The following is a 13,685-nucleotide window of genomic DNA, read 5'->3' as shown; positions in this document are numbered from 1 at the left end:
ATGGTATATATGATAAGCTTTCTCTAATAATATTCGCTAGAGACTTAATAAGAATGCACTTTCTGATATTTGGAAATGGTCGACTTCTAACTAGAGCATTAGAGACTATAGGACCCAGAAACATAAGAGCGTCTCTAATTTGCTAAAAGTCTAACAGATGAGAGACATATATTGAGATTTATTATTATGAGAATTTATTTCTGGTAGTGTGTACAAGTTATCATGGCCCTGTTGTGCTCTCAAGAGTTGAGATAAAATAAAAAAGCAATATCATGTTCAATAGAGCATTATTTATACCTTAATTCCCGGGCAGTTTAAATGGTGACCAAAGATATTTTAAAATAATAAACCATATGGTTTTGTACGTGCTCTAAAATCGGTCGGTTAATTTTAGTTGGTTTTGCTTCGTTTTCGGTTGCTTTTAACTTGTGTCTTATAGCAAAACTAACCAAAACCAGCCAGAAATAATATGAGGTAGAGTGCAAAGGGCACAACAGGCAGCAAAATACTGAATAAATTTATACCGCCAAATCCATACTCACAAAAGTTCTGAGGTTTTAATCAACACATTCAATTGTAACTATAGTTGTCATTAAATTTCTGCTGCTGTTAGTAAATGATCCTGCATTTTCCCTTATACAAAAAATCATCAAAATTTAATCTACAAAACCCCAAGCGCGACTCGAGTCATCAAAACGACAAATATTTTTATTATTATTTTTTTTAATTGATGTTGTGCCTATTTATAATATATGAGCATGAGCAATCACTGTAAATAGTGTACAATGATATTTTACATATTACTATTGAAAAAAAGACTAAAAAAGTGATTTGCCTCTATAATTCTGATTAAAACAAAAAAAAATATTTAAATTTGGTTACTAAGTTAGCGAAAATAGGTTAATTGAGTCAATTATTAAATCACATTAAATCAATTAGCAAATTATAAGACAAAATTATGTCAGTCAATTACCAAATGATTGGATAAATTCCTTAGTAATTTGACAACAGCAACTAAAAATTCTAAAATTATGTATTTTCTATTGTCAACTAACGATCGATTTTGAAAAAAATATGTAGTGTAAAAAGTGGTTAGATATTCGGCTTAGATAATTATCTGAAATGCTAAGACCCTTGATACTTGATAATGATTAATGATGACAAATTCTTGACTCTTCATATTTTTCGCCGTTGAGGATCATAATAAGGGAAAATGTAACGCTGCAGGTCTCCGAGGATGTCAATTTTGCCGTTTTTGTTTCGTTAATTGACATTAAGCTCTTTTCTTGGAAGACTTGAAAGAATTAAAAATATTTTGGATTATAATCCCATAAAAAGTACAACGGGAATACAAAAATAACCAAAAGTCTACATTGCTGTAAGTAGAGATACAACGTGAAAATCTTTTTCTAATCTTTTAAAATATGCAGAACGATTATGACAAACGTTAAAATGTTTTACATAAGTGATACATAAAATTACGCATAAATATACACTGTCAAATAATATCGACGTCATTTGGCAGTTTTTCGGAGAAATCAATCAATTCACACAACATCCCTACATTTTGATAAATACCAAATGCCCAAGCACTATTTATTTAAAGCGACTTTAAAAATTGTGGCGAGAAACGCATCGTCTTTACTAATCGGAGCTGATATTATTATTCCGGCGTCATAAACTTATTGAACAAACTGTACGGCAGTCGGCCAATGGGCATCCGGAGAACGATTCAGGTGGCCCGATTGGTGAGTCAATTCAGTATCGATACTTCACACCTATGCCAAGGCCGTGATTTGCTTTTTGATAGCGATAACGCGGTGTTGGTTATTGGTCCCGTGCGGTCTCGACGATTATTATTTGTCGATTTCAAGGTTGCCCACGCCGGTGCGCTGGCTTCGTCCGTATCGTGACGAGTCGACGCGGAAAACGATTAAATTCAATTTAAAATCGATGTACGAAGAAATTATAAGGCGAAATATGTTTTTTTTTTTAATAAACAAGGTAACATAATATTGAAAAAAATGTTATTATACCGTACAAAATTATAAAGTATTTATTTGTGCCTTAACATATCTTTTATTTTTTGTCATTATACACTAATTTATTAGAAGTCAACCAATTGTCTCCCGTAATATTTCTATTTGTATTTTCAATCGGTTTCTTCTTGCAATATTCTTGCCAGTATAAATGAACGCATTGATAAGATAATGAGTTTTAACATCACATAGGCATCTAATCTTTAACCCAAATTTTGCAGGTTTACTCTTTATATACATCCTAAATTTGCATTTTCCCTTGAATATCACCAGAATTTTGTCAACGGTCGCAAATTCTGTGTAGTTGGTATATTACCTTCAAAATACAGCAGCGTGTTTAATTCCCAAATAAAAAGAAATAGTATTATAACTAGTAGTTATCACAGAATATTTGCACCAATTTTTTTAATTCGTTAGAAATGTTTATTAGGTAATGGAGTTGGAGAACACAAACTTAGAAGCCAACGTGATTCTTACATTTTCCATTTAATGTCTCGCTGTTATATTATTAAAACTGCTTAAAGTAATCAAAAAACTACTCCAAACACGTAAACTATTTGATTACTGAAACAACAATAACGATGATACCATGAAATAAATAGATAAACCCTTCCCTCCGCCTTCATGCATCATGACGTCACAAGGGGTTTGTGCGTGACGTTATATCTAGAGGGCTTTGGGTAAACTTTAAGTGCTTAAATTTTAATTAAACCTTTTTTTATGACGATTAAAGTTTAAAGTTTAAAATGCATGTGCAAAGGGCCTATTGCGTCAAGGATACCGTGATCCCATTTGAATTTTAATACGATGTTGCCAATATTTTGCAAAAAAAAATTGAAATATTTATTTTTATCTGCTGCCTTTATAATATTAAAAATATATTAAAAACTTTAGAGTACTTTGTCGAGAACCATTCAATAATAAAGGCAGCAGATGTAAGACATCATAGGAAAACCTGTTTTTTTGACATATTTTATAATTTTTTCCCATAAGTTTGCACCATTAAAATCATCTCTTCATAAAAACATTTCATGGAGGAACGCAATATCTGTTAAAACTAACAAAATAATTTTTTTATAAATTTTTGATATCAAAAATATATTTGTTTCAGGGCCGCAGGTAGCGAATTGGTCATGAATCCTAAGCAGATGTGCAAGAGAGCTAGAAGATCCAAAGGCAAGATGGCCGAAATTTGCAACAAGTCCAGACTCCTCGAGCACATCACCACCGGCATCATGTTAGCACAGAACGAGTGCCAATATCAGTTCAGACACAGAAGATGGAACTGCACTTCGTCAAAGAAAAGTATTAAGAAAGTTATGCTGCGAGGTGAGTTTGATTAAGCTTTCGTTGAGGCTTTGGTATCGGTGTTGTTGCCTATCGCCTATCCGAAGAAAATGCGGACTCAAAACTTAATAACAGAGAGCAAGATTATTCTATTTAAAAGAGTCGATTAGTGATGATGTTTTATTGTCAAAGGAACTTATTTGTTCCATCATATTTTGTATTATTTCGTTCATAGTTATTTAATTTTGGTTATTTTCAGATTCAGGTCTTCATTTTACCCTAATATTGATTCATTTATCTTCAAATTTTTCTGCAAATATAAATCCACCATAAACAATTAATATGATTTGTAACTGTCAAATTGTAATTTTTGTATTTGTATCAAAACCACAACTCATGACGCAAATCTAATGCTGTAAATACTTTTTTAAATATAAGATAATATATACATTAATATCATTATATTCAGTTGATTTTTTTTTATCCAGTTGTCGGTTATTATAGGTACAATCATGGAAAGGCATAATAATAACGCCACCTGTGATTTTTCCTTCATATTTTATTCTCTTTTTTTAATGCATTTTGTTTCCTTGGATCTCTCTTATTTGCAATCTAACTGAACGGCGTGTTAGAACTAGACAGCGATGGTACTGTGCAGACGAAAGTGTTGTTTTCTTTGTCGAGGAATTCAGTCGACAAATCAGAGAAGTGACACAAAATCAATTTAGCTATAAATATAATAAGCTAACTATAAATGTTGGTATACTTCGACCAGAAATATAGTGCTTTTATAACCGACCCCGTGATTAACCTTATGCCGAGCAGACCCTCCCGCCCGTAACCATTCCAGGACCGTCCTAGGAATTTATTTACCTACAGTAACAATCTTTTTCGCCTAGCAATTCTTGAAACATGTACATAAAAAAAATAATACAAAGTAACAATTTATTATGTTCTATTTCATTACATTTTTACAATATACTGTAATATACAAAATATTAAATATAATAATAATAAAGTATCAGTCACTTAGAAAAAGCGCCACTATCGCTACTGTCGCGTTTATTAATGGTTTGAAACTGGAAATCCATTTTCTTCAAAAAAGTACGCAAAAGTACGCGACGATTTTAACACTTAAAACACTATTCACTGTATGAGCGTCACAGATTTTACGCCTAATTAGATCTGCGTGTTGCTCTTTAAAAACTTACGAAGTACCAGCATCTTCTCTCTCTTTCCTCTTGCTATCCCATTTGCAACAATTTTTCGTACAGTTGACTTCAGAACTTTGGTCATTTCACTTGTTTTTGTTGCTGCTCCTACTTCCCTTTCTGAATTTTTTGAAATTGCAAACATTCCAAAACAACTTGTTTAGCATCCGTAGACAAATGGATCCGTATTTTTATTTGCCGAGGTAGTTCGTCTTCGAAATTGCCCTTAGGTTCGACCACTATCTCCACTTCGTCTTCAAATTTTGCTTTGTTTTTCACGTCTTCTTCTAACAGGGCAACATCTGCTTCACTCCACGGTCTTTACATTTTAAAGTGTTAAAAAACTTGAACCTTCAATTGTAAGATTCTAATAAATATTTATCTGCATTCTTATGACGTCCCTTATCTACCGTGAATATAATCTGTAGTCTTAGAGAAGGCTGTTGTTGTTTACAAATCGAAGAACTATGTAGAAGACACAAAAACACAACAAGAAGAGTCTTGCTAATCGACAGGCACACAAGACAAAAGTGATTATATTCAAACGTACCTGTAAGATAAATACAGTACACAGAAGAGGATCACAGTCAAATGCTTCCGCAATATAAGGGGTGTTTTTTTTTTTCGATATAGAAATTTAACTTAACTTATTCCATTGACATGAATTTTATTTATTCGAAAGATAATCTTGTGGCATTACATTTTAAATATGATTTCGGGCACATGACCGCCCCGGCTGGCGCGGATGCAGTCCAATCTGGACGTCCAATTTTCGATGACTTTTTCCAACATTTGTGGCCGTATATCGGCAATAACACGGCGAATATTGTCTTCCAAATGGTCAAGCGTTTGTAGCTGATCCAATGATTTTACTTAGCCCCACAGAAAGTAGTCTAGCGGTGTTAAATCACAAGATCTTGGAGGCCAATTCACAGGTCCAAAACGTGAAATTAGGCGGTCACCAAACGTGTCTTTCAATAAATCGATTGTGGCACGAGCTGTGTGATATGTTGCGCCGTCTTATCGAAACCACATCTCTTGGACATCGTGGTTTTTCAATTTAGGAATGAAAGGGTTAGTAATCATAGCTCTATACCGATCACCATTAACTGTAACGTTCTGGCCATCATCGTTTTTGAAGAAGTAGGGACCAATGATTCCACCAGCCCATAAAGCGCACCAAACAGTCAGTTTTTATGGATGTAACGGTGTTTCGACATACACTTGAGGATTAGCTTCGGTCCAAATGCGGCAGTTTTGTTTGTTGACGTAGCCATTCAACCAGAAGTGCGCTTCATCGCTAAACGAAATTCGCTTATGAAAATCGGGAACAACGGCAATCTCGTTTTGGGCCCATTTGCAAGCGTTGTTCAGGCGTGAGTCTATTCACGATGAATTGCCAAACCAAACTGAGACTAAATCACTTGACAACTGTTAAATCGGTCGCCATCTTGAACAGTAATGCCAACTTAAAGGCAAGACCTACTTAATGCAGAATAAACATTTGTTGGGATGGGTTTTACCATGGTCCTGTGAAGGTACCGTAAAATGCTTAAAACGTCAAAGCAATAAGTTCACTATATTTTTGATCGGATTATAAAACGATATTTATTCCATCAAACTTCTGGAATTATAGAATGGGAAGCACATATGGAAGGCTTAAATGTTATGTTTCTTAGTGCGAAAGAGTTATAAATCAGTATTTAACCGTAAAGCTTAGCGATCTAAGCGATATTCTATAAGAATAGTATTGATGATGTCAAGGGTCCCAGTGGCAGGTAGAAGGACAGGTTATTGACCTACATGTGCCTTAAGGTTTAAAATTGTTAAAAATCTTCGTTCTTGAATATAGTTTTTCTGAAAAAGAGTCATATCATTCATTTGGCTTACTATAAATAAGAAGCAATTTCAAAAAGATGTGTTGAAAAAGAGGCTACGGTAGATTTTTGATTTGTTGGCGAAGAAATCACTTCCAAACCACATTTATAAACTAGGGGACGTTGAAACCCTCTTACAAGAGGCAATAAAGACTGTGAATTGTTAAAATTGAAAGGAGTGCGTTAGACATGTGATTAAAATTGAAGAACGAATCTGTGACTATTGTAAATATTATGACTAAAATTTTCATAATTTTTATTACAATTTATCTATTTTCATGTTACTTATAAATAAGTTTTTTATTTACTTGATCTTACCAAATAAACCAAAACTATGATTTATTTGACATAAAAGCTTTGATATAAAAACTTTGGTTAGTGATCTCTGTCATTACAAATTATTACAGAAATCAATCTTAAAGACTGTGTAAGAAGGTGGTGGACAATTTTTATCACCCCTTATGTCAAAAGCGTTAAATATGCTGGTACAATCCATCTAAGTTTTGTGATTTTTAAAAAAGCGAGGTATTTTCTGTTGGTGACAGGCAAGGTTTCGTAGCAGATTTTGACATAAAGTCATTGGAAATAACAGAAATGACTATATTTTTACTAGATGACGGTAATATATCTGATTTTAGATGACTTCGATGGAAAGTTCGTGTTAAACAAAACTGTGCACTTGGAAATGTAGCGAACATTTACATGGTGATTTTCCATATTTATTTTGTAGAGTTTATCTCTGCTTTTTCGAAAATCTACACCTATACTGTTCGTTGGAACGTAAAAGCAGGAGGAGTAGGAGTTTTAGGTAATGAAATTCTTATTGTTCGAATATGGAATTTTATGAAACGACTACTACTCCATTAATAAATAAATACATTGTTATCGCACTCGTCGACACGTACCGGCAAGTGCTTCTCCCATTAAAAATGCGCATACAACCTTACAAAGGTGTAAATTTGTGAGTGAGACTGTTGGAGATGTATCCGACTGATAAGTACCGGCAGGTAGCTGTTCGAAGATAATGTCCTCCTGTCAGTGAGCTTTTAAATATCTTAGTTTCGGGCCGGGTTATTAAGTACTCGAGAGATAAGGTTTGAAAATGACACTTGCTGCCTTGGCGTTTCATCCTTTTAGACGGTTTAAACATATAGCCGGGTCGAATTTAAATGCCCGGCTCATCTACGAGAGAATATTGTCAAATTAAATTAACGTCTTCGTTCACATCGATTTTCCTTTGTTGCAGATACTAGGGAAACAGGTTTCGTCAATGCGATAATAGCGGCCGGTATTACGTTTCAAGTTACAAGGGCTTGCACCAAGGGCGTGATCGGTTGCGCTTGCGACAAGAGGAAAAATAAAAGGTACGTAAGGCAACGACATAATCGAGTATTTAACTTTGGTAATTTTGTTTTATCTCGCTTGGGTTTCCCGTTGTAATTCTCAATAAATGTTAATAATAATAATATAAATAAAGACATTCATTGCTTTATTTATATATATTAAATGGTACCACTTTTAAGGCAAACAAAAAGCTTAATAAAACGCCAGTAAAGCCAGACACTGTTCAAGCCTCAATTACCATAAGAACAAGGAAAAAAATAAAAAAAATTAAATTAACTTTTTATAAAATTTCTGGATTCCTCCTGCGTCGTTTTATAACAAGTATTACAATAGCCTGTGGAAGTTTCTTTTCAAAATTAAATACGTTACGCAGAGTTTCTGCTTCTTCTTCTTCTTCCTCTTTTAGAAGGCGTATCGCGTGTTTAGTTCCGGTTTCCTCCTCGTCTAAGCAACTCTTGCGAGGTTGACTGCCAACTATCTCGCCAACGTTTAGGTAGCCGTCCAGTAGGTCTTCTGTCATGGGGTACGTTGTTGCGAATTATTATGGCCATTCTGTCGGGGCCCATTCTACTGACATGCTGGTTCCATTCTCTTCTTCTCTGCCTTATCCATCTGACAACGTCATTTGTTTGGCACTTTTCTCTTATGTCTACATTTCTCTGTCTGTCCCTCAATGTATATCCAGTTATCATTCTTAAGGTCTTCATTTCAGTAGTTCGTAGGATTCTCTTTGTTACTGATGTTTTAGCTCTGGTTTCCGCACCATATGTCATCACTGGTCGTACGCAGGTTTTGTATATTCTTGACTTGCACTTAAATGTTTGTTTTTCCAAATGGGATATTTAAGATGTCCTGATATTGCGGCATGTTTATTGGCTTGTTTCCTTACTTTTTTTTCCAGGAATCCAGAGCTTGTAATTTTGCATCCCAGGTATTCGAGTGACATTATCTGATCAATAATTTTGTTTTTTATTACCAATTTGCACCGTAGAGGCTACTTTGCAATGGTCATGCATTTGGTCTTATTTGTGGAAAACGCAGAGTTTATAATCATTAAATATAGTTTTCAATAAAGCGAGAAGTCGCAGGAGAAAGGAAGGGGTAAGGGTAAACAGGAGATTGGTTTTCCGATACAGATATTATTGAGTTCCAAGAAGACATTTTTGTATACCGGTTTTTAATAGTTTTGGTTTATATTGTCGAATCGAAAAGACTTACATTATTTATTGTATGTGCAATGCTATAAGAAAATGATCTTTTAAACATTTCTTTTCGATGCTGCGGTATTCTCATAAATTTTTTTCTTAGATTCAGGTCAAGAACATCTGTACGAAAAGCGATTTTGTTATAAAGATATTTAGGAGATTTACACTTAATTAATTTAAAACAGAATGTAACACGGTGTCACCTAAAAAAATACAATTTTAGTTTTTATGTCAAAACTTGTGACTCCGAGACGAAAACTGACCATGGAAAAACACTATCCAGTTTTCAACTTTTCAATAAGTTTACTTCAAACCAAGTAAAGGAGCTGCAAGCTGTCTAAAGTCTAATTCATCTTCTTCTCTTCTCCATTTATATCGAATTCATTGACTGCCTTTGCGTTTTCGTTGGACAAAACAAATCTATATGAATCATAGTCAACTATGATTGGCACATAAAATGAGAGAGTTGTATTTATTTATGAGTAAACGGAGAGATGTAGAAAAAATCAGGGTACACCCACTTTATTTGTCCTTAAAAAATACCCTAGTAATGTTTTTATCCGAATCCAAAATTTTCATAAATAAAAATAAATTTCAAAATTCCCGAAAATTGAGAAACGCTTTATATCTCGATTGGTAGCGAAGATGCGGTTTTCGGCAAGTTGATTTTGCCGAATCTAGCTTTTTCCTGTTAACACACTCCAATTAAGACCGCCCTGTACAGGGCACAATGTATAAGCCGACTCTTTTGAGGAATAATGCTAATTTTTGTGCATTTAATCAAATTAAAATCTCGTGATCAATGAAAATTGACTTGCCATGGGTTTACAAAGTTGCGTTGGATAAACTCCTAACTAAAAAAGATGTAAACCAGAACCCCAGAAGGGCAAAACATTTTTTGGCCCTTTTTAACTATTAAAATAAAAGAAGCAGACGTTTTGCCTATTACTTAGTAAAAAGAAGTCAATTGACATGCCGTTAAAGTTTTGCAGGCTCCAGAACCTCAACAATTTTTGTTTTTGTTTTATACTTTACTATACTTACTTCAGTCTGTCGCTTGTTTCAGAAAAAATAAAAGAAAGAAATTTTTGACTCCGGAACAGGACTGGGAATGGGACGGGTGCGTCGAGAACATCGAATTTGGGATCAAAAAGTCGAAAGATTTTCTGGACACGCGATACAAGAAACGAAGCGACATGAAGACTTTGGTGAAGTTGCACAACTACGTAGCCGGGAGACATGTAAGTTGCATTGATGCAGAGTATTTATCTTTCTATATTTCAAGTTTTTTCCCTAGTTAGTTTAATTAAGCAGGTGCACTGTGATAAGTGCTTTTTGTATTCAAAACTTCAAAATATTGAACTTATAACTTATACTAATGATTTTAAATTAAACAGTTTAGCTCACTAACTGCGGGAATCTTCTATATCTCCAGAAAATAGTTAATATTATACAACTTTCTTATTTTAAACAAATTTCAGAGAATTTTTTTGTAATTTTCTATAAAAAATCATTCACATCCTAAAAATTTTTTCCGGTTTAATCAAGTTTAAAACACTTTTTGCTTTTAATTATTTCAAATGACTAAACCTTTGAAACTTCTAAGGAATATTATGATTACTGATGTGTAAATAATGATTTCGTTTGCCTTCATTTTGTATTTCTTGTTTCATGTGTTCCAAGTTTGTTATGTCTTTCATTGATTGTTAGGTCCTACATTCAATTTTGCTATTTTGATTTTATGTGCTAATTTGCCATTCACCGTGTTAATTTTATTTATTGTGTGTGGCATACATCATATTTAAATAAAAAATATAAATTATCGAGAATACCCTCGAAAATAGAAAAAATAATTAGAATTATTCTGCATCTGACCATTAATAATATACAGGGTGTATTAAAAAATAACTTTGACACTAATGTATATTATTTTAGCAATGTTGTTTATCTAGGTTGCTCCCACAAACAAGTAATATCATCGTATAGTAGATGCATTCTATGTTAAAAATGATTTACTTATTAAAACAAAGTAAATAATACAGGGTGTTAAAAACTACCATTCAAATGAATACATCTTTAAATGTTATTTTTTCAATTGGAAACACCCATTTTATTTAGTATTAAAAATGAGGGGCACTTTGTTTAAGATTCCACGTTACAGAAAGTTGTAGATTTGGAAATATTTTCAATAAAACTAGTTTCCCTCGTAAAAATTATGCGGCTTTTATATTTTTCTATTACTTGGCTATCACAATGAAGGTAAAAATGACGAATACAAAAAAGAGTTTGACAATTTCTGTTTAAAATTTTTATATCTCCGAACTTGATCATTTTTTTATTATTACTGTTAGTTTATTATTATTTCGATTTATTTATTTATATTATTGTATATAATAAAATAATGTTTTAAAAGTATAAATTAATCCCAACAACTTTCATCTCACTCTTTGGATATTTTTTACAGATAATTAGATAAGGTACCTATAATCTCACAATAAACTGATTTGAATATACAGGGTATTTAGAGAAAACAGATTTCATGGTCGAAAGGTCTCTTCAAATTAAATTTTCTTAAGTTCTACTTAATTGAACACCAACTGAGCAGAGGAAACGAGCAAGATGCGATGGCGACGTCTCTCGCTTTCTGTTAATTTGTTTCTGGACAGCCCCTTCTAATTATTTATAACATCTTGTTTCCATCTTGTAACTGACCTTCCTCGTTTCCTTTGCTCAGTTGGTATCTATTATCAATAAAAATAATAATGATAATAATATCAGAGTTTTTTTTTTCAAAATTTCCCTTTTGTGCTCGCTCTAAATGAAATTTTATAAAATAAATAAAGATCGCAAATGATAATATAATAAAAAGGTGTTCTAGGTAACCTGTAGATAATTTAAAATAAACGACGAGCTCGTACTCCATGAATGAACCAAAGGCCTAAATTTTGAAGTTTTCGTAGACCTCTTTTATCCACTGAGTCAAGACAAGTGCCAAAGACTGCACAGCGGTGATTTAACTGAGATAAAACCAGGGAGTTGGACAGAAGTGTTTTGATTTCTCTGGGCACACAATGTAGGTCGGAGTTAATTTTTACACGAATCAGAAAACTGCAATGGCAAATCATCAACTTTCATTAAACGAATGGTAAAAGTTTGGTTATGGCGGAATTAACGTATTCCTTAATTTCTTGATGGTTATTGCCATTTGTCAATACAAATTAGTGTCGTCGGAATATAGATAATAAATAGTGTACACTAGGGGTCCCAGAATATCACCTTGAGGTACCCCGGATTTAACGTCTATTCTATTTGAACGCTGAATGTCTTCAGCAATCGTTCAGCCCAATAAATCTTAATATAGCTACTAAAAGGTCATGATTGACCATATCAAACGTACTACTAAAGTATGAACGGGTCCTCCTTTACATCAGCAACTCTCACAACTAAATCCTGAGATCCTGACTGTTTTTCGGGTAATATTTTATTTCCGTTGACAAAATTTCTTCATCGAAGTTCCATTACTTTTTTGAGAAGGTGAGTACAATACAGTCCCAAATTCAATTGGATTAATAATCTTTGGAAAGGGAATAATTTACGCCTGTTTCCAGATGAGTGGAGAGTAAGAATATAGGACAAATTCATTAATGATGTTTGTCGTATAGGGCACAATGAAATAAGAGTTATATTATTTCCAAATTTAATTGCACTGCTCAACGCTCATGCAATATTGTATATGAATATGTTCTAATTCAAAATAACAAAGCGAAATCACTGAGTTTGCAGTTTACTCATATGAAAGTAAGCGACGCCTACACGGTTGCTTCTTTGTTTCAGGCGATCAAAGAGAACATGCGCAAGGAGTGCAAGTGTCACGGCCTGTCCGGCTCTTGCTCCATGAAATCTTGTATACGCAAAATGCCTTCGTTCCGAGAAATAGGCAACCACCTCAAAGAACGGTTCGACGGTGCAGCCAAAGTCATCGCGGGCAACGATGGTCAGAGTTTCATGCCGGAGGGAGAAACCATCAAACCTCCAAGTCGGTTCGATTTGGTCTATTCGGAAGAGTCCCCAAGTTTTTGTCTACCGAACACCACTCTCGGATCTTTCGGTACTCAAGGGAGGGAGTGTAACGAAACGTCTCCAGGCGAAGAAGGTTGCGGTATACTATGCTGCGGTCGGGGCTACCACACGTACACGAAGGAAGTGCAGAAGAATTGCCGCTGTGAGTTTATTTATTGCTGTGATGTCAAATGTCAGACTTGCAACGAGAGTGTGAGGATTAGTACTTGTTCGTGATCGGTTTTGACTTTGAATTAGTTTGTGATTCCTCGGCAAGTTTTGTATATACTATATCTAATCGTCGCATGGTTTCGAGGATTTTTAATTTATTTATATGTACTTTTTAAATTGTTTACTAATATAAATTTGTATATACCAACTTTATGCGTTTTAGTCTTCCCTTGCTTACAGACACTAGCCCGGAAGAGTATACAAGGTAAGTATACATTTTTATTCTACTTGACTTCAACAACTTTTGGACCTTTCTCTGTGATCATCACATTATCATAATAGTACAAGAGAACTAAGTTGTCAGTAACGGGGAAGGTGGAACAAATTTTTATAATCCTGGGACTGCCTGGAAAATGTGTTACTATACTTCCTTTTTAACATACTAAAAGTCCCCGCATGTATCTTTGACCAAAAGGCCTCAAAAAAGGTCCG

At 33.9% G+C, this 13,685-nt stretch overlaps 1 protein-coding gene across 1 annotated transcript in view; it reads left to right on the top strand.

The window, feature by feature from the left end:
- LOC132696407 (protein Wnt-6) overlaps positions 1-13,401 on the top strand; it is a 42,806-nt gene extending 29,405 nt beyond the window's left edge. The window contains exons 2-5 of the mRNA XM_060661219.1: positions 3,151-3,368; positions 7,661-7,778; positions 10,030-10,204; positions 12,798-13,401. Coding sequence (XP_060517202.1) covers positions 3,151-3,368; positions 7,661-7,778; positions 10,030-10,204; positions 12,798-13,259 — 973 coding nt within the window. The 3' untranslated portion in view covers positions 13,260-13,401. The remainder of the gene's footprint in view (positions 1-3,150; positions 3,369-7,660; positions 7,779-10,029; positions 10,205-12,797) is intronic.
- Positions 13,402-13,685: the final 284 nt, after the last annotated feature.

The sequence above is a fragment of the Cylas formicarius genome, unplaced genomic scaffold (genome assembly GCF_029955315.1).
Source record: "Cylas formicarius isolate icCylForm1 unplaced genomic scaffold, icCylForm1.1 PGA_scaffold_1__22_contigs__length_36826433, whole genome shotgun sequence".
In the NCBI taxonomy this organism is placed as follows: Eukaryota; Metazoa; Arthropoda; class Insecta; order Coleoptera; family Brentidae; genus Cylas; species Cylas formicarius.
This window is presented reverse-complemented; position numbering and strand designations above follow the sequence as displayed.